Source organism: Coregonus lavaretus (genome assembly GCF_964263955.1).
Source record: "Coregonus lavaretus genome assembly, chromosome: 20".
Taxonomy (NCBI): domain Eukaryota; kingdom Metazoa; phylum Chordata; class Actinopteri; order Salmoniformes; family Salmonidae; genus Coregonus; species Coregonus lavaretus.
The window spans coordinates 29,540,088-29,567,767 of NC_140007.1; the positions used below are offsets into that span (position 1 = coordinate 29,540,088).

General features: G+C 41.9%; 1 protein-coding gene across 1 annotated transcript; it reads left to right on the forward strand.

Moving 5' to 3' along the window:
* Nucleotides 1–244: 244 nt before the first annotated feature.
* Nucleotides 245–27,202, forward strand: LOC311148301 (FERM domain-containing protein 4B-like). Its single transcript, XM_084185217.1, has 22 exons — nt 245–458; nt 8,567–8,632; nt 8,781–8,875; nt 13,415–13,510; nt 13,734–13,818; nt 14,160–14,216; nt 14,310–14,332; nt 15,326–15,409; nt 15,770–15,835; nt 16,301–16,358; nt 16,514–16,600; nt 18,353–18,429; nt 18,548–18,686; nt 18,868–19,012; nt 19,198–19,331; nt 19,607–19,723; nt 20,433–20,661; nt 20,772–20,828; nt 20,931–21,201; nt 21,419–22,188; nt 22,494–22,632; nt 26,437–27,202. The coding sequence occupies exons 2-22, from the start codon at nt 8,567–8,569 to the stop codon at nt 26,474–26,476; spliced, it is 2,835 nt and encodes a 944-aa protein (XP_084041343.1). The 5' UTR covers nt 245–458; the 3' UTR covers nt 26,477–27,202.
* The last annotated feature ends 478 nt before the right edge of the window (nt 27,203–27,680 follow it).

Consider the following 27,680-nt stretch of genomic DNA (forward strand, 5'->3'; position numbering starts at 1 on the left):
ATGTAAATGTAAAATGTAAAATTGGCTACAATTATTATTATTATTTTCAAAACCCTGATAGGCCTGTAGATAGGTTTGCAATAATACCTGGATAGAAAAAAAAATGTATTCCGCATGGGTCTGCATCATGTCTAATTCTAAAATATGAACCTTTATTACCAGCAATGAGTTAGTACAGTTCAGTACAGCGGCTGTAGCTGAGAGGAGAGCGAGCGTTAAAATCTCCAATCACGTAAATGCCTGCGGGGTGAAGGCGTGGTGAGCGTGGAAGAAAGCAAGCGTGCGCGAGTAGCCCTACGAGAGAAGGCTACTAATAGTTGACAGCGATACAGTTCACTGACTCTCTCCTCCTTTTGCTGAAAACGGAAGAGGGATGCATTGAATGCGATTCCAATATGCCGGGGGAGACCTATGTTAGATTCAAGAAACCAACCTAAAAGGAAACGCCCAAAACGAAGGTAAGATTGTCCTGTTACAATGTGACAATAAACGATAATGGGGGAGTGTTCTCTGAACTGTGCAGGGAACAAAGTATACGGGGTCATTCACGGATCTGAATGGGATCCCACTCGAGTGATCAATTAATGAACCGGCTTTATCATATCGTTATAGGATTGGCTGACCTATTTTAATTGTATTATCAATATTGGCATCAGTGTTTTTTCTTTCAACAAAATAATCATGCCGATTCCTAGACTTTTATTTAGCTCTTTCTGTAATCGGGTACTCAGGTTTGTCATTTGACTGAAAATAACCACCTATATACAGTAACCTAGTCATTGTTCCTACCTCATTGTGAAAAACCTGTTCCTGTTAGCATACAACGTTTTAATGGATCATTAGCCTGCTGTATCAAATAGGTAAATACTTTTTTTTATGTGAATGGAAGAAAATAATGTGTTTATTGATGATGAGACAAGACACATAATACATTTGATACAGCCTGACACACCTTGCTATCCAGTCTAGTCTGCACTAAACAGCAGTACATAGAAGGGATCGGTTAGAGACTGAAAGGGACCTGGGTTTGGTCAGTGAGGAAGGATACAGTGCAGAAAGAAGGCTTCCTTACAGTAATTGGGTTGGGTACAGTAAGGCAATTATTATCTAGCTTTATTGATGTACATAAAGGATGTGTTTAGGATTAAGCCTGTTGTAAGTAAATACAGTAAGCGATTACAATTCATATATAAGCATCAGAAACTCAGTCCAGTTGATTAATTAGCAACATCAATTTACTCTGCAAGTATACTGTCTCTCTGTTTTACCGATCTGTTTTTGTCCCTGCTGTGTATGTCTACTTAGGCTACATGTAGATAGTCATGAAGAGTGACTGCTCTAAAGCAGCTAGCAGGCTCACTCCATCATTTTCCTGAGAAAAATGTCACCTGTGTAGTAGCAGCCAAAGCAAACAGCAGAACACAGTAGAAGGTCCTTGTACAGGTGGCAGTGCCAGGTGCCAGGTGGCAGTGCCAGTAGCTAGTGGTTGAAGCAGTAGTTATAAGACATTGTAATGTTTAATGGCAGTTGTTTTGGCCAGCTCTAGCCTGATGTTACCCGATTGCATTGACTACAGAGTTAATTAGTTAAAAACTAGTTGAAAAAGTAGACTCATTTCGCAAAACTTTTTTTACACTGCCAGATCTTGCAGTGAAAGGAACAAAGAAAGAAGAGCAACACTATCCCTGAATTTTCCTCTGACTTTGTCACAAGTTGTCACAATGTGTCATGTTCTCCATGAGATTCAGGAAAAGACAGGCTCTTGACATAGTTTTAGGCAGCCGGCATGGTAAACAGGAATTGCTAGTTTGATGGCTGTTTTTTAGATATGGAAGTGGACAAACTTCACTATCCTGAGACTTATCCCGTTGTGATGGCCCCTGCCGTTGTTGGTCAGTGACTAACGAAATGTAGCACCACTAGAGATAGGGGCCATTGTTTAAAACCCACGACATAAAGCAATGACTGACCCCTTGAAACAAGCAACAGGGGTCACAACAAACAAGTGTTGTTTAAGTGGGTAACTAAATATACAGTCAACTGAAATAATATATTATAGCTTTAACACAGAACATACACCACTTAGGCATATACTTCAGCTAGTTTTCTGCCTCTACATCTTTTCCTCTTGTGAGTGTACCTCAGTACATGACAGCTGGTTTGTGTGGCTGTTTGATGCTGGTGATGAGCAACACACCACAACACTCAGTTGGCAGCTTTCCTTTCAGGAACCTTGAAGTCTCTTGAGGATTTACATGAAACACACTGACTGAAGAGAGGATTATTTTTGGAAAGGCTGGTTATACTGCATTTAGACATATCCTGGAAGACATAAATATTGTTACATTACATAAAAACTGTTACAAGTCCATAGGTAGGGAAGTATACACTTTCTATGAAACTGTGCATAAGTGTTACGTCAATCTTCATTCTCAAGCATTCATTGGTAATCACATACCTGTTCAACTCAATAACTCTACATACTCCAGATTATTGGCTCTTGCTAGTAGTACCTATAATAACTGATGACAGTAAATGCTCATTTTCGATAAAATGAATAGCGCTAGATGTCACGATAATATTGTTTTGACAGCCAATGTTATCTTTTGATGATAGCATCTATAAAAGCTTTGTGATTCATAGTTCTGTTACCCACATCAAAGCATTGCAACATCATTAATATCCCAATCTCTACTCTGCTCCTCAGAGACTGAGTGCCCCGCTCCCTCCCCAGGGCTCTGCAGAAAGTCACTGCAGCTCCTGATAATAAAACTCTGCAGTCCCCTTCAGTAGGCAGGCAAACCCCTCACTACAGCACCTGCTACTGACACCCTATAGAGAAACGTCTTTTCATTCTAGTAGCATAGCAGCTGTAGTGAAGGGACAGCAACAGTAACGGGTACTACTACATTTTACATTTTAGTCATTTAGCAGACGTTCTTATCCAGAGCGACTTACAGTTAGTGAATGCATACATGTTTTGTTATTTTTTTTATTCTGGGGGGCCAGTACTACTAATACTACTGTACTACTAATACTACACTACTACTATTACTACTACTACTACTCTGACAACTCCAACTACTACTACTACTACTACTACTACTACTACTACTACTACTACTACTACTACTACTACTACTACTACTACTAATACCACTACTACTACTACTACTGCTACTGCTACTGCTACTGCTACTGCTACTACTACTATTACTATTACTACTACTACTACTACTACTACTACTACCACCCCCACTACTACTACTAATACCACCACTACTACTACTACTACTACTATTACTACTACTACTACTACTACTTCTACTGCTACTACTGCTACTACTGCTGCTACTACTGCTGCTACTACTTTACTTCTACTCCTACTAGCCTACTACCTCCACTGCTACCATAACCACTACTTAGTACTAATACTACCACTACTTCTGAAAGTAGTGCTACTACAGCTGTCATGATTAGACAGTGTAGATATCATGGTTAGTGTGCAGTGCTGAGTGCTCATTGATGGCAATAATATCAAAGGACATAAATTAAACTTCTCAAATGGAGGCTGTCATCGCTGGATTATTTTATTGCAGCAGATATTGCAAAAAAAATCATTTAAAAAAATCGGTTTTATGCAGCACAATATCCTGTGAAAGGTCAGATGAAGGCCATGGTCATTATATTTTACCAATGACAAAATTAGGCCAAAGGAGAAAACAGATATGGTAGAATTCCGAACACCACTCCCATCAGCTCACTGCCTCAGGACCCCAGAAGGCGCTAAGCCTGGGGGAACAGGTGTCCCAGCCTCCCCTCAAATACTGCTACTCTGTGTAGCCTTACCTAGAGGTTAGCTATGGTGCTGGAGGTCATGACCATTCATCAGCAGAAGCCAAAGGTGCATTCACATGTCAGTAACAAGTTACTTAGGGTGATTCACTTCCCAAGCAACCAGCAAGTGGTCTCGTGTCAAACACCAGAGAGGTTTTGTGGTGCCCTGGCTGAAAAGTGTTGTGGCTGAATGGAAAACTACTTTGTACGATTACATTGAGGTCCTTTTTCAGTCACCCTGGCTTGATGGCATGGGAGCTGGGTATCCTGTTTAGTAGGCTGTTTACAGACACTTGAAATCACAGGAAGACATTGTTTTGACTGCTTAAGAGTGTTTGGTTTTCTTTTGGAGCGGGAACCCTGACGTTAACTAGTTCAGTTCCTAATGAGTTTTTACTGAACTAAGGTTGTCAAATCTACCCTTGGCACATCAAGGCTAATTACCACAAAAACATAGACTAAGTCTTATACATTGCCTTGCAGTATGACACCAGGAAATGTGAACCTGATCATAGAAATGTCTATAAAGGAATCAAGAGAACATTCAGCCCTGTGTCATAGTACATGTCTAAACCATGTTCAGAGGACTTGTATGTAAGTCTAAAGAGCAGACATGGGCTGGCGTGCGAGACTAGGTTTCATCAATAATGCATGAAGACAGGAAACCGAGATAAGACAGGGTGCAGCCAGGACATGATGACGTTTAACCAACATCACATGTTTCTAACAAAACCAGCCGTTTCATGTAATTTACTGCCGTCACACCTGGTGTGTACTTCTAAAACAGGTCTAAATTAAAATGTACAAGCAACCGGAAAAACATTAATGTATTGTTTTTGACTGGAAGATGCACCTCTTCCGGTCAAAAACAATGCATAAAAATAATGTTTGGTTGCTTGTCCATTTTTATTTAGACCTTTTTTGGAAGTACATGCCGGGCATGATGGCAGTAAATTACGATAGTTGCAGGCAGTGCAGGCATATTTGGTGTGTAAAGAACATATTTTGATATTATAACGCTTGCAGAGCTGTCTAATGGGAAGATGAATGGAAGCTTTCTTGGCAGAGAGGAGATCTCTTCATATTCATCGTCTCCTTTGCCCAGATACTGGTTCATGCAGCAATATGCCTGAACACCTAGCCTGTCATTAAACCTCATCATCATTGTCACATAGTTTATAATCATAACAAACTGCCATGTGAAAGTGCCATTGTTGATAACGTAATGTGAAACAAGACATTTATGATGACATATATGCAAGTCAAGCATTATAAGAGAGTAATGTTTAGATCCACTCAATACAGTTGATATTAGAGCAGAGGGCCAGCGCCAATCCGTAACAGGCCATCCATGACAAGCTGTCCATATTACCCAGACCCCTAGGCCTTACTCCTTATAGTCCCATGACTGTTGCCTGTGGCCCACTTCTCAGACAGCAGTCAGTCTCCAGAGACACACAGAAAGCCTTTACATTTCTTTCATCATGTCGCGCTACATCTCTGCCATGTGGGATTAATTGCATGTCTCGGCCCTGAAGGCAAGTGGTGTTTTATTGAAAGCTGTTGAATTGAATGTGTTTGGTTGACTAAGCAGTGTCAGTGGTCTTTGATAAACATAACACTGGAAAACTGGAATCAATATTCCAGTCAATCAATATCATTACATCTCATGCATTAGTAAAAATAGACTTAATATAGTTATACGTGCAAATATTATTGCTACAGTATGTACAGGCCGAATCTCAATGGGGCTTGATATGAGGATGGGTTGGCTATAAACATCCTTAAAAAAACACAAGTGAAATAGAATTTAGAAGTGACATAGAATTGAGCATTTAGCCCTAGATCTGTGCATCTGGAAAAGCTTGTGGAAAGCTCTGTCCAAAGGGATAAAATAGGCCATGTTGAGAGGATTTGACATTTCCCACTGTGCCCAAATGTTAAATGTGGGCAAACCAATCACAACATCGCTCATTCAATTACATTGGCTGATACTCTAAGTACACATTGGAAATGAATCCTCACATGTGCATGCACACGAGGGCCTTAAGTAAGAAACATTTCTTGACATTTTCTGCCCCACATAGAATACTCACTGTAGTGACAAATCATCTAGTGGTGAAAATGTAATAGCTACAACTGTGCTGCTACTAGCAGCTGGTTCTGCAGATGATGGCATTGTCATCACAAATACACTAGACATCCTGCTGCTATAATACTGGCATAACAATGTCAATGCACTGTGGCAAATACTATAGGTCTCTGTTCACTGCGAGTGACATACAGTCATGCAAAATTGATTGGATCCATTGAATGTGCGTATTTCACCTTAGATCATAAAAATTGTGCGTGCGTGCGTGCGTGCGTGCGTGCGTGCGTGTACTCCTCTGTGTGGGAAACAACATCCTTAATGAGCCTAAACATGGCAGGTAAAGCAGACATTGCACTCTGTCTGTCCTAGCCACCAAGATGGAGCCAAAATGACTTTCCTATCCAAACTGCCTCAACTCCCAGCCTTTCATCCAAAGCCAAGTAGAGACATTCAATCTCCATCTCTACCATCTCAATTTAAATTTGTTGGTTTAGCTTTTTATGCACTTTGAGATTATCTTATTTAATGAAAAGCGCTATACAAAATGTATTATTATTATTAGACTTGTCTGAGACAGCCCATAAGGGAGAATGCTTAAAGTCAGTATTGCTGTTACTGTCTGTTATCCAACACCTGGGTTTCCTCCTGCCCTATGTTTTCCCTAGAGCATAAATTATTTGGCCACAATAGAAGTCACCTGCACCACGTCTCCTGGCTGACCCATGTTCCCACAGGCTTAGCAGAAGTAGTGCTCTGAAAGAAAAGTCTGTAGTCTAGCATCTGACCCAGACGTGCCTTAGCTCAATGGGTTAGCAGCACATAGCAATGATGTTGTTACGCAAACCAACCCAGCTAGACTTGGGTTTGGTAACAGGCGTTGCAGGGCAGGGACAGCCAAGCCAAAGCCCGGGTGGGTGTTAGCTAGTGTGCATACTGTGCAGTATGGACAAGTTGGTGGTCAGAGGCGCTCGCTTTGTGTTGGATGTCAGTGTGTGGATATTGAGGAAGAAGGGCTACATGCTGGGGATGATGAGCTCTGGACAGGGATGTGTTCAGACATGTGTCCTCCCAGGGGAGCTCTACCAGGTACAGCAACATTCTATAGATCAGTAGGAGGACTTCATCTGGTCAATCCCATTCTGCAATTTACAATACAGGGCTGTTAGAGGCCAGGGCTGGTGGAGGTGTGTGTCTTTGTCTGCTTTAGTGTTACCTGTAACTACTATATGTGATATTGAGACTGTTTTGTGAGCCTTAGCAGGTTGTATGCTTGTCGCAGAAACCTATATCTTAGTACTCCATGCCATAATTTGGTAGGTGGACACAGATTAGTCTGGTGTGGTGTTGATCGTTTTGGGAGTATGTGTATGTATTTTAGGTTTTTAAATGCTACAAAAGGCCAGATTCTGTTGGGGGAAGAGTGGGGGAAGGTGAGCAACGCTTGTTTCTAGTAAACTATACACAAAATGTATCATTTGACCAAATATTTAGGAAGAGGTCATAATTTCAAAGCGATTTAGTGATTTTGTTTAATTGGTGTTTGGGAAATAAAGATAGACATGCATATATATAATTTTGTTTGTATTTTACCCCCTTTTTCAATCCTGTCCCATCAGTGCAACTCCCCAAGGGGCCCAGGAGGCAAAGGTCGAGTCATGCATCCTCAGAAACATGACCTGCCAAACCACGCCTCCCAACACCCGCCCGCTCAACCTGGAAGCCAGCCGCACCAATGTGTTGGAGAAAACACTGTTCACCTGACGACTGAGGTCAGCCTGTAGGTGCCCGGCCCGCCACAAGAAGTCACTAGCGCACAATGAGCCAAGTAAAGCCCCCCGGTCAAACCCTCCCCTAACCCGGACGACGCTGGGCCAATTGTGTGCCGCCCTATGGGACTCCCGATCACGGCCAGTTGTGATACAGCCCAGGATCGAACCCGGGTCTGTAGTGACGCCTCTAGCACTGTGATGCAGTGCCTTAGACCACTGCACCACAATATTTCATTCAGTACTGAAGTCTGCTTAACTTACCCTAACCTGCGGCTCAACTTACCCAATACCCGGGGTAAATTGTGCCAAGAGACCACTTTCTTTAGACAAGCTATGTTTTCAAAACTGTAATGTACATGAATTCTGATTATTTTCAGGGATACGCAACATACTGAAATATATGTAGATATCTTTGTTAGAAAGAATACAATATATTTCCCTTGATGGAGTGATGCTGAATGTAAAAAATGACTCAACTTACCCCACTCTCCCCTACAGAATGACTTCAAAAACCTTCAGAACAACAAATCCTCCTTGGGTTACCATAGTGCTAAATCCATGTGACAATGGAGACCTTGTAATTAAAAACAACATCAATTATTATTTCCTTAACAGGATTATGCTCTATGTCCTGTGCATTGCTCAATATGTGACTTTGTTAAAAAGAAAGCCCTTGCTTTCTAACACAAATCCCCTCTCTGAAGGCTGATGTTAGATTTTTGTCAATTTGCATTGACAGAGACAAGATTTCTACACAACTGAAATGTCCTACTAATGTCAATATTTGCATTTTCTAAGCAGGGTTGGTGTTGATTGACAGTATGAACAATTACAATACTCAGCATTTACTTCCTGTCCTCCATTGTAGATGACAGAGGGGAGACTCTGCCAGGTGCATCTCCTTGACGACAGGAAACTTGAGCTGCTGGTTCAGGTACAGGTACAATATCTTAAAGAATTTGATGAGATTATTGTAACAGTACTTTAGTTTCCTATGAATTTCAAATCATTTGGACCAAAAATAATAATGCCCTCAAATAAATAGGCCTAATGCCCTCTTCAAACAATCTCCTATTCCACAGCCCAAGCTGTTGTCCCGTGAACTCTTAGATCTGGTGTCCTCCCATTTTAACCTCAAAGAGAAGGAATACTTCGGACTAACATTTGTTGATGACAGGTAAGACACTGCTTATTTTGTAAGTATATTGGTGTTAAAGCGTACAGTGTCTGTGTGCATGTGCGTGTCTGTGTGTTTGTGCAAGTGTGTGTGTGAGTGTGTGCGTGCGTGCGTGCACTCAGTGGCGGTTGGTGCTGTTTAAGATTAGGGAGGAAAATAAAACATTTTATGAGCATGGTCATATTTCTATTACAGCATATTGGATGACTGTCATTCATGTTCCATTCACCCAGCTCAATGTAACATCGATAGGTTTAGGCTGCTTCATGATACTCAAATTTTCCCTATACCCATCATGAGGTTGCTACAACCTAGCCTACGAATGAACGTTTATAATGTAGGTGCACAGGTCGAGAGACATATTGGAGTAATCAAGGTGACAGACAGTGACACATTAAATACCACCTTGCACACTCATGTCTGCATCTAGCTGATCTGGGGTGTAATCATTAGTCCAACAGTTATAAACTAGAGTTTCTATTGGACAAATTCAGGTAGGTTTATCCCCGTTTCGTTCCGTGTGCTTCTGTTTAAGAAACGTTTTTCAACAGAATCGGTGGAATGAATAAACCCCTGATCACCCGCAGATCACACAGTTCACTTTCATAGCATCCACATACAGTTGAAGTCGGAAGTTTACATACACCTTAGCCAAATACATTTAAATTCAGTTTTTCACAATTCCTGGCATTTAATCCTAGTAAAAATTCCCTGTCTTAGGTCAGTTAGGATCACCACTTTATTTTAAGGATGTGAAATGTCCTTAAGCCATTTTGCCACAACTTTGGAAGTATGCTTGGGGTCATTGTCCATTTGGAAGACCCATTTGCGACCAAGCTTTAACTTCCTGGCTGATGTCTTGAGATGTTGCTTCAATATATCCACATAATTTTCCTTCCTCACGATGCCATCTATTTTGTGAAGTGCACCAGTCCCTCCTGCAGCAAAGCACCCCCACAGCATGATGCTGCCACCCCCGTGCTTCACGGTTGGGATGGTGTTCTTCGGCTTGCAAGCATCCCCTTTTTCCTCCAAACATAACGATGGTCATTATGGCCAAATAGTTCTATTTTTGTTTCATCAGACCAGAGAACATTTCTCCCCATGTGCAGTTGCAAACCATAGTCTGGCTTTTTTATGGCGGTTTTGGAGCAGTGGCTTCTTGCTTACTGAGTGGACTTTCAGGTTATGTCGATATACAGTGCCTTGCGAAAGTATTCCTATTTTGTTGCCTTACAACCTGGAATTAAAATGAATTTTTGGGGGGTTTGTATCATTTGATTTACACAACATGCCTACCACTTTGTAAATGCAAAATATATTTTGCAAACAAGAAATAAGACAAAAAAACAAGAATTAAGACAAAAAAAATGAAAACTTGAGCGTGCATAACTATTCACCCCCACAAAGTCAATACTTTGTAGAGCCACCTTTTGCAGCAATTACAGCTGCAAGTCTCTTGGGGTATGTCTCTATAAGCTTGGCACATATAGCCACTAGGATTTTTGCCCATTCTTCAAGGCAAAACTGCTCCAGCTCCTTCAAGTTGGATGGGTTCCGCTGGTGTACAGCAATCTTTAAGTCATACCACAGCTTCTCAATTGGATTGAGGTCTGGGCTTTGACTAGGCCATTCCAAGACATTTAAATGTTTCCCCTTAAACCACTCAAGTATTGCATTAGCAGTATGCTTAGGGTCCTTGTCCTGCTGGAAGGTGAACCTCCGTCCCAGTCTCAAATCTCTGGAAGACTGAAACAGGTTTCCCTCAAGAATTTCCCTGTATTTAGCGCCATCCATCATTCCATCAATTCTGACAAGTTTCCCAGTCGCTGCCGATGAAAAACATCCCCACAACATGATGCTGACACCACCATGCTTCACTGTGGGGATGGTGTTCTCGGGTTGATGAGAGGTGTTGGGTTTGCGCCAGACATAGCGTTTTCCTTGATGGCTAAAAATATCAATTTTAGTCTCATCTGACCAGAGTACCTTCTCCCACATGCCTTTTGGCGAACACCAAACGTGTTTTCTTATTTTTTTCTTTAAGCGATGGCTTTTTTCTAGCCACTCTTCCGTAAAGCCCAGCTCTGTGGAGTGTATGGCTTAAAGTGGTCCTATGGACAGATACTCCAATCTCCGCTGTGGAGCTTTGCAGCTCCTTCAGGGTTATCTTTGGTCTCTTTGTTGCCTCTCTGATTAATGCCCTCCTTGCCTGGTCCGTGAGTTTTGGTGGGCGGCCCTTTCTTGGCAGGTTTGTTGTGGTGCCATATTTTTTCAATTTTTTAATAATGGATTTAATGGTGCTCCGTGGGATGTTCAAAGTTTCGGATATTTTTTCATAACCCAACCCTGATCTGTACTTCTCCACAACTTTGTCCCTGACATGTTTAGAGAGCTCCTTGGTCTTCATGGTGCCGCTTGCTTGGTGGTGCCCCTTGCTTAGTGGTGTTGCAGACTCTGGGGCCTTTCAGAACAGGTGTATATATACTGAGGTCATGTGACAGATCATGTGACACTTAGATTGCACCCACGTGGACTTTATTTAACAAATTATGTGACTTCTGAAGGTAATAGGTTGCACCAGATGTTAATTAGGGGCTTCATAGCAACCACTTTTCCGTAATTTTTTTCACCAATTTGGACTATTTTGTGTATGTCCATTACATGAAATGCAAATAAAAATCCATTTAAATTATAGGTTGTAATGCAACAAAATAGGAAAAACGCCATGGGGGATGAATGCTTTTGTAAGGCACTATAGGACTCGTTTTACTGTGGATATAGATCGTTTTGTACCCGTTTCCTCCAGCATCTTCACAAGGTCATTTGCTGTTGTTCTGGGATTGATTTGCACTTTTCGCACCAAAGTACGTTCATCTCTAGGAGACAGAACGCGTCTCCTTTCTGAGCGGTATGACAGCTGCGTGGTCCCATGGTGTTTATACTTGCGTACTATTGTTTGTACAGATTAACGTGGTACCTTCAGATGTTTGGAAATTGCTCCCAAGGATGAACCAGACTTGTGGAGGTCTACCATTTTTTTTCTGAGGTCTTGGCTGATTTCTTTTAATTTTCCCATGATGTCAAGCAAAGAGGCACTGAGTTTGAAGGTAGGCCTTGAAATACATCCACAGGAACACCTACAATTGACTCAAATGATGTCAATTAGCCTATCAGAAGCTTGTAAAGCCATGACATCATTTTCTGGAATTTTCCAAGCTGTTTAAAGGCACAGTCGACTTAGTGTATGTAAACTTCTGACCCACTGGAATTGTGATACAGTGAATTAAGTGAAATAATCTGTCTGTAAACAATTGTTGGAAAAATTACTTGTGTCATGCACAAAGTAGATGTCCTAACCGACTTGCCAAAACTATAGTTTGTTAACAAGAAATTTGTGGTGTTTTAATGACTCCAACCTAAGTGTATGTAAACTTCCGACTTCAACTGTACAAACAGCATCATCACTTTGCTCGTTGTATAATTACTTCTTGCATCTACGAGTTTTCCTCCTCTCACCTTTTCCCATCGTTTGTGCACAACACAACAGCTGTCTGTGACCAGGCGAAAAAGCCTTTCGAAGCCAAACCTTCATACCTTAATCGCTAACCACTACACACAGCCTACATCATTGTCACCATATTAGCTAACGTCAAGTCAACATAGCTACTAGAGCTAACGCGTTAGTAAACCCAATACAATCACGCAGTACAGTGTACAGCAAGCAGTTTAGCAGTTACACTGGCAGGCCCCAGTGGCAATAAATTAATAAAACCGAAAGCTTACCTTGACTTGGAAGAGTTTCAGTGTTGGATAGCCTTATCCAGCTAACTAACATAAATAGCATTCCACTCTGTTTGAGCCGGGTGTTTGAGTAAGCTAAATTAGCTATCTGCATTAGCTAGCTAAGTAAGTGAAAGTAAAAGTTTAAAAAATACAATGAAAAAAATTTCTCTCTCTCTCTCTCTCTCTCTCTCTCTCTGCTGCTTCGCCTTGATTTTTAAAGAAGTAAATTAGTTCAAAACTGTTAAACTATTGTCTTTCTCTCTCTTTGAGTCAACTACTTACCACATTTTATACACTGTAGTGCTACCTAGCTGTAGCTTATGCTTTCAGGACTAAATTGATTCTCTGATCCTTTGATTGGGTGGACAACATGTCAGTTCATGCTGCAAGAGCTCTGAGAGGTTGGAGGACGACCTCCGGAAGTCGTCATAATTATTGTGTAAGTCTATGGAAGGGGGTGAGAACCATGAGCCTCCTAAGTTTTGTATTGAAGTCAATGTACACATAAAATAGCTGTCCTCCGGCTACACCATGGTGCTACCCCAGAGAGTGCTGTTGAGGCTACTGTAGACATTCATTGAAAAACAGTGTGTTTTAATCACACGTTAATATATTTTTATTTTTAGGAAATTCACTGAGTAGGATGGTCCTCCCCTTCCTCCTCTGAGGAGCCTCCACTGATATATGTATGGTTGTATGCGTCTTCCCAGTGCTGTTTGTTTATTTAACACTTTTCTTCATTGTCTCTTGCAGTGGCCAGTGTAAGTACTTGCAGTTGGACCGGAGAGTTCTAGAACATGACTTCTCTAAGAAGGCTACTGGGCCTATCGTCCTCAACTTCCTGGTCAGGTAGTTATTGCACCAGGTCCATATCTGTACCACATATCTACCAGTAGGGCACTCCTGTTATTGGTTTAAGATGATCATGATGGCAGTAGTTTTATTACATTAGGGAATATCTAGTAGTGGGTGCTGAGATTAGGGAATGTCTTACTGATTATGCATGTAATACGTACTTTATAATTAAATTCAACAAATAGTCTATGAAATTTCTTTGTACGTATCCCTGCAGGTTTTACATTGAGAGTATAACACTACTGAAAGACAACACGACGGTGGAATTATTCTTCCTAAATGCAAAAGCTGCCGTCTACAATGTAAGCTACTTATCTTATTCTGCTGTGTGTTGAGATAAATGGTGAATCACACTGATAACCTTTGGTTTCTCAAGGGTCAGGTTGCTGTGATTCACCATCTCATTGTCCCTCTTTATAAACCACCAAACCTCAGTCTGACTGTGGCCGTGAGACACTGTTTTGTTGGAATGAGATGAGACAGTGAGAAAGAGTAGATTGCTGATCTGTTTAGTCCAAGATAATTCTATTTTGATGTATATGTGTTAGTCATAGGAACAGAGCTCAGATACAGACATCTGCAACGTGTCTCAGCAGCCCATTTGTACATTAACACATTTATGATGATGCTTTATTTCTAACAGGGGGATATAGAGGTGGAAAGTGAGAATGTATTCAAATTAGCAGCAAACGCCTTGCAGGTTAGTTTCTTATTTGCTTGGGGTTTGTACTGTATATTAATTGGCCACTCTAAAGCATACATCTTCTGACATGTTGTTTTTATATCAATTCAGGAAGCAAAGGGGGATTACTCAAGGTAAGGATATACATTCGAATGAGTATCTAACACAACAGGTATCTAAGCAACAAGACAACATCACACATTTAGCAAAGGCCTTCAATATTGGAACTGTTTTTCCAGTCAAATCAATGACAGCAAAGGCAGTTATAAGAGGGAAGGCAGAGATGTTGTGTATTGTGAGGCTTGCCACGGTGTGTTGAAACCTCACACAGGCCTTCGAATGAGTATCATACCACTGACAGCTCAGGCAAAGGCTACTGCAGTCTGCAGGGCTGCATTCTAACATCATAGCTCTACCTCCTTTAATAAAGCTTCTATTGCAACAGCTGCACACTCTTTACTGTCAGGGAGCATTCAGTTGGAACAATAGACAGAGAATTATGGAACACTGTGGATCTTTGTCTGCATTTCCACCTGTCTCATTCCAAATTAACAGAAATTACAGGGGTTAGATGGCCAGAGAATGCCGCTTCAGTTAGTTCATTATCCATGCACCTGGAGCATGTCTGCCAATGAGGTTTCTGCACCTGTGGGTCAGGTCAGACAGTCTGACTGAATAGGGGTGATATCCTCCAGATTTTCCTGGGTTTTATATATATTTCCACACTATGAGGTTGGAATAATACTGTGAAATTGTGAAAATGATGATAATGCCCTTTTAGTGTAAGAGCTGTTTGAAAAGACCACCTGAAATGTCAGCCTGTTTTGGTGGGATGGAGTTTTGGCCTGCCTGGTGAAATCACCAGATGGTAAATGAGTTAATATACCAATAAGAAAGAGAGTTCCAAACCTCTCTGCCAACAACAGTTTTCAGTTTTCCCCTCCCCACAGACCACTCCCAAACAGTCCTAGCAAAAGTCTTATTTCTTTTAGATTGCTTTTATTGATAACAATCACAGTAAGGTACTTAATTGTTACTCAGAAACGATTTGATATTGAGATAAAAACAGCGGCATTGGACCTTTATTGTATTTCACCATCCACATTCTGTTTTATCATTATTATCAGTGATGAAACCACCAGAACGGATCTGAGGAAGCTCCCAACTCTTCCCAACAAGGTGCTAAAGGAGCACCCATCACTTACATACTGGTAAACTAACCTTGAATATGATGTGCATCCTCGGCAACTGTTTAGTTTACAAAACTGCTCAATAAAAATAGGTGCAAAAGCAATTTGCAGACAATTATTTATATCATTTAGCAGACACTCTTATCCAGAGCGACTTACAGTTAGTGAGTGCATACAATATTATTTTGGTTATTTTTTTCTACTGGCCCACCGTGGGAATCGAACCCACAACCCTGGCATTGCAAGTGCCATGCTCTACCATCTGAGCTACACAGGACCCTTTATGATGTATGATGCATTCCCGAGAGGGAGGAGGGATGCAGCCCATAATTTAGGAGTTGAAGGTGTCATCATAATGCATTTTTACAATGCTTTTTATAGTGAGGATCGAGTGATAGAGCACTACAAACAGCTGAAAGGAGTCTCCCGAGGACAGGCCATAGTGCAGTGAGTATTGGAAAAACAATGATCCCTCATTCCCTCTCACACACGCCTGTTTACCACAAGTCATCAGATAAAAAACATCAGGCCCTGGTTATCTCTCAGTCCTCCCTCTTCTTCTCTTTCTATCTCTTACTCCCTTTCGCACTCTGTTTTCTCTCTCACACACTCACTCGTTACTCTCTTCTTCTCTCTCTTTTTTCTTCTCTCTCCCTTACTCTCTCTAACTCTCTCTCTCTCTTTCTCACACTCTCTCTCCTTTCTCACAGCCAAGGTCTGATAGAAATCAATAACCCACTTCAGTTACTGACTGGCCAGTGAATCAATGTGATTCACTGTAGGCACCTTTAACATATCATGCTCTCATTGTCCTGTGTACAGTAACATCTATAATATCCCTGGCAAACCACCTTTTGAAAATTAAAGAGGGAGTCGGGATGTTACTGTAACACAAAACTATTTTTATTTCAGGTATTTGACTCTAGTGGAATCCTTACCCACATATGGTGTTCATTATTATGACGTAAAGGTAATAATACAGTATATTGCATTATGCACACAACAACAGCTATGGATTGCACTTATAAATCCTAATAAATCCAATTAAATCCAATTATAAATCAGATTTCTATAAGGGAATGGATGTATGCAGTTCAGTCATGAAACTAAGCTTTTGCCTTACAGGACAAGCAAGGCATTCCATGGTGGCTTGGGATCAGCTACAAAGGAATTGGCCAATATGATTTGCAGGACAAATTGAAACCAAGGAAGGTACAGTAATTTGTTTGTTTCCATTTGTGTTCTTCTCTACTTACAGTATGGAGGAGTACAGGATTAGTTTTGCATGGAGCTATTTTATTGGCACCATACAGCGGTCATTTTGCAGTATAGCCTTTACAGGCATATAGGAGATTCATTCTGCAGATAAGATGTCTGCCTGCTACTATAGTATTATATCTGACAGTGCTAAGAGCTTCAGCAGGCTGTTTGAGGAAATATTAAATGACAGGGCAGGGATAAAGATTCCTCCAGCACGTAGCACTATCATGATTCACTAACCTCTCACACACATTCATCACCTATTCCACTGATCGGGATTGGGCCCTCAATACAGCTGAAGCAGACAAGGCCAGACTTTCCAAGTGACAGAGTCAGTTTATAACGACTCTGTGATCAATCCCTTTCGTTAAACATGACCTTGGAGGCCTGTATTTCTTATATTTCTGTCTATCACTCATAACAGAGGTATGCCTGCTCAACTTTTACCAGATCATTTAATACATGTAGACATATTCATCATTCTGAGAATCCTACATGTAAAGTGTGTAACCCGCTCTTCTGGTTCAGTGGATGTTTTATAGCTTGCTGTTCCCCTGGACAAACACCAAGCTGTGTGATCTGCCTCTACAGGATCACGTAGTTAAGTTTATGATCTATGTGCGGATGATGCTGAACATTGAGATAAGAAGGAAAGCTGGTTAAGCAGACATTTAGTGTTGAGAGGAGGGAGGAGGGTGTGTATATGATGTCAAAGACAGAAAGGAAGGGTACTGGGTGTTACCCTTCAGAGTGCTGAGAGTGCCTGAGGAGACAAGTTGGAAGCAGAGAGAAGGAGTTGTTTGTGTTGTTTGAGCTTGACAAAAAGGATTAGAGACATCATTACTATAGAAACAGGAATTGTTCACTTACTGGACCTCTACTGGTAAGAGATGAAGCAACAGTTTTACATATTGGACGTTGACAATAACATTTTGTTAAATGAAAAACAACTAGATATATGATGAAATCATGCTTTATTTATGATGTGATTTTTGATGGTAGCACAATTTGGGTTATTGTTTTTTTCTGTCCCTGATATTTGGCAATAGGTACAATAGTGTTGGTAAATGTTACAGGTAGGCTAAAGCACTAGCTATAATAGGAGAGGTGTGGATTATAAAATCCAACCATTAGTTTGGGTCTGTAACAAGGCTGTAGCTGCCTGCCTCATGTGGAGAACCCAGACATGGTGATGAGTCATGCACCACTGTGGATTCTTCATATCTTGCTGTAAACAGTCAGCACCTGGAGGGGTTACCAAGCAATGTGATGAGCCATGGAAGCTGTTACACATTGTTATTTGTCTTTGTGGTATGCCCCTTGGTAGCAAAATGCAATTTACTCTGGACTAGCACCTGCATAATGCTATAATGCTATCATAGGCCTGACAGCCCTTGTCTGTTTCATGGCAGTTCAAGTCATAGTTGTGATTTAACTTACTTGATTAAAGGTTGCAGTTTGCTAGTTAGTACATCATGGGATGGAATAAGTGGGCATGTGTCATGACATAGCCAGGTCAGTGTGAGGTCATTGTAATATATCGGTTGTGATTCATCATTACAGATGCTTATGATTTAATCATATACCTTATTTGGGTACATATAAAGGTGTAATATGCAGGCTTTGAGAGTCATAGTTCAAGTAAATGTTTCACCAATCATTAATCAGTTGTTTCTCTGTGTCTCTCTGTGTTTACCTCCATAGCTGTACCAGTGGAAGCAACTGGAGAACTTGTATTTTCGGGAGAAGAAATTTGCTGTTGAGGTGAATGACCCTCACAGGTGAGGGCAAGTCAAACTATAAATATTTATCACAACTACATGTATTTACATTTTCTAGACAACTAAATAAGCTCTTCTTCCTGAGTCTAATGATTGTGTATGTATTAACTCTAAATAGGCGGGCAGTGACCAAGCGTACATTCGGCCAGACTGGCTTGGTCATCCACACATGGTACGCCAGCCACTCACTGATCAAAACCATCTGGGTCATGGCCATCAGTCAGCACCAATTTTACTTGGACAGGAAGCAAAGCAAGGTACCATGTCATATTATCTCTTTTTAGTCCTGACCTAATCAGTGTACCTGTGTTCTGTACCTTCATGTGTCCCTATACCAACTAAATTAATAAATGTATTCATGTAGAATTAAATGATTATATTTACATGTAGACAGTGTAGGTCTGTAGTATGTATTCACCCCATAAATCCCTAATCCAGCAGGGTAAAATAACTGCAGCGAAAAGTTTGGGTGATATTGCCATGGATCTAACAGAACATGGAGGAGGAACCAAGATAACCAGACTAGGAGATAACCTAAAGCACAACCTCATTATGGCTAGCACTGGCAGCCTGGCGTCAACAGGTAGGTCAACATTCTGGTAGCTCAAAGTCTCTATTTAGCTAAATGTTTCTCTTTTGAAATACCTGAATAAAGGGCTTGGAAAAATATACCCCTATTTGAATGCACTTTGTGTTAGAAAAAGTACAACGAAAACAAGTGCATAGGCCTACGGTACATTTACAGTGTAAACAATGTCACCACTACAGGGTCGGCAGATTCAGCGGTGGACGAAGAACAGAAAAAGGAGAAGATCTCTGAGCTAAAGAAGAAGGAACAAGAGATCCAAGATGTCTTGACCCAGAAAACAAAGGAGCTGAAGAAAATCTGCTTACGAGAGGCAGTGAGAGGCCCATTTTTCTCTTAGACAATTACTTACATTGATTTATGAAGGTGCTAGGCTGATACTCTTAAGCAATTCATTTCAGTCAGGGTCAGTCAGTGAAACACCAGTCAATCTACTGTACAAATTGCTTTAGTTTGGGCAATTGAGACTATTGGAGTGAAACACTGTGTAACTGTACGAGCCTGTGTGCCACAGAGAGTGTCTGTTTTCTGTTTTCTCCCATTGTTTTCTGTAAAGCTAACTGACCTGGATGCTTTGTTGTATGTTTCCAGGAGCTCACGGGCAAACTGCCAAAAGAGTATCCCTTGTCTGCATGCGAGAGACCTCCTCATGTCAGACGACGCATTGGCACAGCCTTCAAACTGGATGACCTCTTCCCATACAACGAGGTCGGTATTGAAACTGCACTGTTCAGTATATGACATATATTTTGCTAATTATCTAGGCACCCAGAACCAAATCTCACATTCATGTGTAGCACATGGGGATGTGTGAAATGTACTCGTCAGCCTGAAGTGTCGCCACTTGCGTTGCCAAATTGATAACTTTTCGGTGGCGCCGAACTGGTAAGATGCTTCGGGAGGGCGGTCATGTGTGCTAGCAAGGCAGAGGTCCTGTGTTCCAGTCTTTGTGTGAGCCCAATCAGGAAGCGGTACCTGCTAAGCAAGCAGCGTGACGTCCGTTATACATGCTGGCCTTGTATAACGGACGTCTATCACAAGACTAATATTTTGCAGAATATGACATAACATTCATTCCATGAATTCCTCAGGGACTTGAACTTAGGATTTTAGGATATTACTCTAAGCAGAGAAACATACAGTATGTACCGTGCACTGAAAAATAGTTTTTGTGTCATGAATGGAATGTGATGAAGTTAAGATCAGGTCCTGTCCTGTTTCGTATGGATCACGTGTTGATGAGTTGCCGGATGCATTTCCCAATACAGGCACATACTGCAAAATATTATGTTATGGCTACATTATGCTGTAATTTACAATTGGATATTGCATGTAAAGTGCTCAGTGGAAATTGAAATGGATCTGCCATTCTCTGCTGTAATAATGTCTATAATAATGTCTGTATTCTGATCTTTAGGACCCTTATCTGAGGAACCTGGAGAGCAAGTTTGCTCTGCAGCAGATGATCGTAGAGGCAGCTAAAAAGCTGGCCTCGGAGGCAGAGCTCTGTAAAACGGTGAAGAGGAAGAGAAGGAGGAACTGTCAGGACGCCATGAGGAAACTGCAGCAGGTTGAAGATGAGATGAACCAGTACAGAATCAAGAAGGGCAAGAAGCCTACCCAAAGAGCCTCTGTGATTATCGCAGGTACTGTAGATAAAGATAGACAAACACATGCACACACATTCCACTGTATGACTTTATAGATTTGTACTATAATCTGTAGTCTATAATATACTTTCCCCCTTCTTCCCCAGATGAATTTATCCATTTAGAGACCAGCTCCCTGTCAGACAGTAAGATTATGCATGATGGTGAGTGGGACACTGAGTTCAGTCATACAGTAGCTACATTACCTTTGTTGAACAGCTGCTTTACCAATCCCATCTGACCATGAGTTTTGTCTCTTGGTCCAGATGACTCTGATGGTGCTCAGAGGCCCCGGTCACGGTCTGTCCAGTGCTCCCCTCAGCTCAGCCCTGCACACTCCCTAGATCACCACAACAACAAGAGTCTCAACAGGTTAGCGTTTGACGGCCAGGATGCTTCACACCACTACCACCCCAGAGAGGTGTCATCCGCACACAGCAGCCCCTACAAAACCTTACCCAGACCTTCACGGGACCCACGCAGCATGCCCTCCACCCCTGTTATGACCCGCAACGCCTACAGCAGCAGCCAGCTCAGGTGAGACCCCCCACCCCCCCAGACCATGCCTAGCCAAACCCTTACCCTCTCACCCCGACACTGAACATTTAACCTGTACTGTTCTACTTTACCTCCATCCCACCGTTTAACAGAATCATAAGTATTTAGTATGCTGTACATCCATATTTCTTAACCATACTATTTGCTTGATAACCCTATAATTACATAGAGGTTTTTTTGTGTGTGACTTTTGCAGGTCGGATGGGAACTCTCAGTCCTTCAGGCACCGCAGTGGGAGTCTGGAGTCACAGCAACGGCTATTAAAGGATACTGATTCAGAGAAGCCAGTGTTCACCCAGTCCCCTGCCCGCAGGAACAACAGCACAGTAGCCCTAGAGGACTGCTCCTCCTACACCAGCCAGTCCAGCTTGGACTACCCAGGCAACCCCCACTACTGCACCCTGGACTCTCGGACCCGCAACCATCAGCTGCACAGGAGGGTGGAGGTCTACGGTAACACAGGCAGTATGCCTAATCTGGTCCAGAACCATATCGGCTGTAGTGATACGTACGAGCCCCAGGCACACTACGCGCCAACTGCTTACTATGTGGCAGGCTACCCCTGTCCGGACATGGAGCCCTACTCCAACGGTGCTTACGTGTATGAGAACGAGATGGAGGGCCACTACAATGTCAACCCCTCCTACCAAGTCCACAATTACGGACACGAGCGATACAGGACCTACAGTAGTGATCGGGCGGACAGCCTTGCTCAGAACCCCTACGCTACCATGAGATTGCCCCGGACCAGACATGGGCCCCGCAATGAGCCCTTACAGAAGAACATGCAAAAGGCCCTGGTGGCTGAGCACCTGAGAGGCTGGTACCACCGTAGCGGGGGCCACATAGAGGCAGGTAGAGGTCTGTCTGGGTATGACTACGATAACGGCTCTCAGCTCAGCCTTGGATACCAGACCATGCCAGCCCACATCAGTCACTCCAGCCGAACCACCTCTTACTCCTCAGGTAGGGGTTGATCCTGCTTCTCCTCATACTGCAACAGGTCACCTTAGAAACCATACTCTGTCTGTTCACCCTCAAGTAACACAGAGGGACATGTTTTTTTCTGATCAATACAATTCAAACATTCCTAACATACTGTATGAAAATATTATTCTGTATTAATTGTTAGGGTTAGGGTTGTGGTTGAGGCTAGGGTTGAATCAGGATGGGGAAATGGAGCTAGGGTTAGGGTGTTATTCACCGAGACTCCCCTTTATGTGTCTGTCTCTTTAGTGCAACTAAAAAGTGTTAACTTTCTCTCTTTCTAGTTTCCTCATCAACCAGCACAGGAAACTGGCGCAGCCAGCTAACTGTGGGTGTAACAGACTATGATAACATGGCAGAGTCACCACAGCACCCTCACCTAGTAGCCCATAGCACCTACAACCGGAGCCCCACCCATACCAGGTGAGGACCTACCACAGCACCACACCTACATGTAGTCTTCTATATATCCTATAGGATTTTAGAGGAAATAGTAGCACTAATTGTGTGACCTAAACTAAGGGAAATAAAATGTTTCAATCAAGACCAGTCTTATTATTGGTTATTTAGCCAGCAGCATACCACCCTGCAGCCACCGCTGGCTTCCCTCTGAAGCTAAGCAGGGTTGGTCCCTGGATGGGAGACCAGATGCTGCTGGAAGTGGTGTCGGAGGGCCAGTAGGAGGCACTCTTTCCTCTGGTCCCCCAAAAATATAATTGCCCTGTGTAGGGTGCCATCTTTCGGATGGGATGTTAAACAGGTGTCCTGACTCTCTGTGGTCACTAAAGATCCCATGGCACTTATTGTAAGAGTAGGGGTGTTAACCCCGGTGTCTTGAATAAATTCCTAATCTGGCCCTCATACCATCATGGCCACCTAATCATCCCCAGCTTCCAATTGACTCATTTATCTCCCCTGTACAGTGGGGAAAAAAAGTATTTAGTCAGCCACCAATTGTGCAAGTTCTCCCACTTAAAAATATGAGAGAGGCCTGTAATTTTCATCATAGGTACACGTCAACTATGACAGACAAATTGAGGGGAAAAAATCCAGAAAATCACATTGTAGGATTTTTTATGAATTTATTTGCAAATTATGGTGGAAAATAAGTATTTGGTCACCTACAAACAAGCAAGATTTCTGGCTCTCACAGACCTGTAACTTCTTCTTTTTAAGAGGCTCCTCTGTCCTCCACTCGTTACCTGTATTAATGGCACCTGTTTGAACTTGTTATCAGTATAAAAGACACCTGTCCACAACCTCAAACAGTCACACTCCAAACTCCACTATGGCCAAGACCAAAGAGCTGTCAAAGGACACCAGAATCAAAATTGTAGACCTGAACCAGGCTGGGAAGACTGAATCTGCAATAGGTAAGCAGCTTGGTTTGAAGAAATCAACTGTGGGAGCAATTATTAGGAAATGGAAGACATACAAGACCACTGATAATCTCCCTCGATCTGGGGCTCCACGCAAGATCTAACCCCGTGGGGTCAAAATGATCACAAGAACGGTGAGCAAAAATCCCAGAACCACACGGGGGGACCTAGTGAATGACCTGCAGAGAGCTGGGACCAAAGTAACAAAGCCTACCATCAGTAACACACTACGCCGCCAGGGACTCAAATCCTGCAGTGCCAGACGTGTCCCCCTGCTTAAGCCAGTACATGTCCAGGCCTGTCTGAAGTTTGCTAGAGTGTATTTGGATGATCCAGAAGAGGATTGGGAGAATGTCATATGGTCAGATGAAACCAAAATATAACTTTTTGGTAAAAACTCAACTCGTCGTGTTTGGAGGACAAAGAATGCTGAGTTGCATCCAAAGAACACCATACCTACTGTGAAGCATGGGGGTGGAAACATCATGCTTTGGGGCTGTTTTTCTGCAAAGGGACCAGGACGACTGATCCGTGTAAAGGAAAGAATGAATGGGGCCATGTATCGTGAGATTTTGAGTGAAAACCTCCTTCCATCAGCAAGGGCATTGAAGATGAAACGTGGCTGGGTCTTTCAGCATGACAATGATCCCAAACACACCGCCCGGGCAACGAAGGAGTGGCTTCGTAAGAAGCATTTCAAGGTCCTGGAGTGGCCTAGCCAGTCTCCAGATCTCAACCCCATAGAAAATCTTTGGAGGGAGTTGAAAGTCTGTGTTGCCCAGCGACAGCCCCAAAACATCACTGCTCTAGAGGAGATCTGCATGGAGGAATGGGCCAAAATACCAGCAACAGTGTGTGAAAACCTTGTGAAGACTTACAGAAAACGTTTGACCTGTGTCATTGCCAACAAAGGGTATATAACAAAGTATTGAGAAACTTTTGTTATTGACCAAATACTTATTTTCCACCATAATTTGCAAATAAATTCATTAAAAATCCTACAATGTGATTTTCTGGATTTTTTTTTCTCATTTTGTCTGTCATAGTTGACGTGTACCTATGATGAAAATTACAGGCCTCTCTCATCTTTTTAAGTGGGAGAACTTGCACAATTGGTGGCTGACTAAATACTTTTTTCCCCCCACTGTAACTATTCCCCAGATCGTAGCTGTAAATGAGTATGTGTTCTCAGTCAACTTACTGGGTAAAAAAAGTATCATATTTTTTTCCTCCCCATGCACAATGGCAGGTACTCTCTCTTGTGGATGTCATCTCTGTTCACTCTCTGTGTGTGCCTGTAACGACCTTGAGCCTCAGGACCATCCTAGCATTCAATGTCACCACTTGCCACTATCCTTCCACCTGCTCTTCCTCCTCATGCATCCTCTCCTCTTCTCCACCTTCCTCCTGTTCCTCCTGCTCTTCTCATGATTGGACAGGTCATTTTGCTGTCAGATAGACTTTTACAGAGATTAAAATGTTATCCTTATCTATAAACAGTCTTTGATAGTAAGTGACATCAGTGTGTTCGGCCTGTTGGTGTGAAACTAAACCCCAATAACGAAGCAGTCTCTAATGAGTGTGGGTGTGTTCTATGTGAACTGGTGATCTTTTCACTTTCTTTCTCTCCTTTCACGAACTGTCCATCCTCAATCCTTATGTACATAGATTTCCCCCAGAATGGAATTTGTTGAAGAGGTCTGATACGATGCCGGTAGAGTCAGTAGAGATGTTTGGTGCTGTGGCCAATAGCACTGAGGAAGACCATTAGGCAGCCATTCAAACACAGAAGGGTGAGATGCAAATAGGCTGTAGTCGTGGTAATTAGTTTCCATCAGTGCCACTGTTTTCAGTTTCCATCTGCGTCTCATCATTTGTCATATTGAGCAATATAGTGTAGCTCCTTTAGTGGCGTGTCAATCAAGGTGAAATCAATATGTAGACCATCCATTAAATGTACAGCCAGAGCAGTGGTAACACATACTGCCAAGGCCCAACCCAGATACTTCTAGCTCATGGATGACCGTGCCTTACCCGCTCAATCAAAGATGTTGCCAAATTATCTTGGTCTTTTAGCAGGCTCACAAATTCAGTATGGCCGCGTCCCACTGGGTAAAAACTGATTGAATCAACGTTGTTTCCATGTCATTTCAACAAAATAATTCAATGTGATGACGTTGAATTAACGTGGGAAACTGATTGGATTTTCAAAATGTCATCAACGTAAGGGAATTTTGTATTTTTTTCGCCCAACTTTTAACCTAAATCCAATGACATGGTGAAATGTTTTGTTGATTTCACGTTGAATTCACATTGAATTCACATTAGTTGATAACTCAACCACATTTAAATCAAAACTAGATGTTGAACTGACGTCTGTGCCCAGTGAAATGTGAAGCAAAAGTTACATGACATCCTGTAGCTAGAAACCACACTTTCAGTGTCTAGCTTCATATGCACAGTTTACACACCACATCCTCCACATAACTCCTATAACCAGTAGTAGAATTCACCTACTTTTGCTTGCCTCTCATTACTGACAATTGTGATCCATATTAAGTGGAAAGTTCTCATTTCACATTTTACAGTCCTTATATTATTGCATGGCATGCTTGACAAGACAGTAGGAAGTTTGCTTATGTTAAATATCCTTCTTTCTAATAACATATTTTTCCATGGTGTGTATCCCTGGTTTGTTGTGTTCCATTTTCAAGCCTGTACTGTAGATTATAATCTCAGCTGTTGCAGCATGCAGGGGGTTTCATGCAGTACTATGCTATCCTAAAGTATGGGAGACTTTTATATTGACCTTGACTCAAATGTTTTTGTTTTCATCTCTTCATTACAGAAGAATATACATGGATGGAAATTACATGAGCATCCACTGAAGGTAAGAGGACTGGAATGAAAACTGGCACAATGACCCCAACACTGGAAGCACAGACCTCTGGAAGGATACCAACTAACCAGTCTGTACACATACTATGAAGCTCGAGAATGACTCTCCCATGTGCCTTGGACTGGATGGAGATCGATATTATTCAGGAAGACATGGATGTGGTGATGGCACATCTGGAAAACCAGCTTCATCGTTGTGAATATTGTGAAGAATCTACAAACAGAATTTGAAACCCTGGGTTACCTTTGACCCAAATATATTTAACCTATTGTATTATGACATTATACATATTGAAAATCAACTTGAATATCTTTGTAAAACATTTAGGTATACATTTTGGAGTTATTATTCACAAAATGTGATAACAAAAGAATAAACCAACCGTTGTTTAGTCCCAGGTTGTCAATCCATGTACTGACACTCTCTCTTCTCCCAAGTATGAATCTGACTGTACATGTTTATAGATTATAATTACTTGTGAATGTGTTAATGTGGTGTAAATTGCTTGCATGTGGAGAACGTAAACTTTTGATAAGTAGCTTTTCTTTTATGATGTAAAAATATGTGTCTTTGAACTGGATAACCCTCAAATAATGTTCCTTTATTTGTTTCTCTACATATTTCTACATTGTCCATGTATTGTTTGTCTTCTACTCTGAGTGAAATATCTCCCGTTTGGATTTGGGACATCAATAAAAACCAGTGTGACTTCTTTAGCCCTGGGTGTGATAAACAAGACCTTCTCTATTACACGCTACAGGGGTTCATAGTGATAACAGGATATTCCCATTGAATGTAGCGACCCCGTACACAGCAGATATTCTCATTTATATCAGCTGTCTGTTGTTGTGCATCACTTCAGTGAGATATTATTACATTTTCCAGGGAACTCTGGGGGATTGGGCGGAGCCCTCTGCGCAGTGGACCCTAGAATTCCTTCCCAGGCCTGTAAAAAAACAGTCCACCTGTTACTGTCTATCTCCCCCAATCAACTGCCATGCTGAAAGATCATGAAGCTTGTCGAGCTGACTCAAGCTGCTGAAAAAGGAATATGTTAGTATATCTCCCCTGACCCTCTTGCACCATAAATATTTTCCATGCGATCCTAGGTGTTTAATTTTAGACTTTGTCTGAGGTGTGAGCAGGCCATTTACCAGCTAGAGACAGAGCCAATAGCACTGTCCACTCGGCTG

Bases quoted from the DNA above. Each gene is read 5' to 3' on its own strand.
- LOC311148301 (XM_084185217.1), top strand. From the start codon at position 8,567: ATGACAGAGGGGAGACTCTGCCAGGTGCATCTCCTTGACGACAGGAAA. The intron at 18,687-18,867 runs GTACCATGTCAT...TCCCTAATCCAG, and splicing joins TGGACAGGAAGCAAAGCAAG to CAGGGTAAAATAACTGCAGC. The intron at 21,202-21,418 runs GTGAGACCCCCC...TGACTTTTGCAG, and splicing joins TACAGCAGCAGCCAGCTCAG to GTCGGATGGGAACTCTCAGT.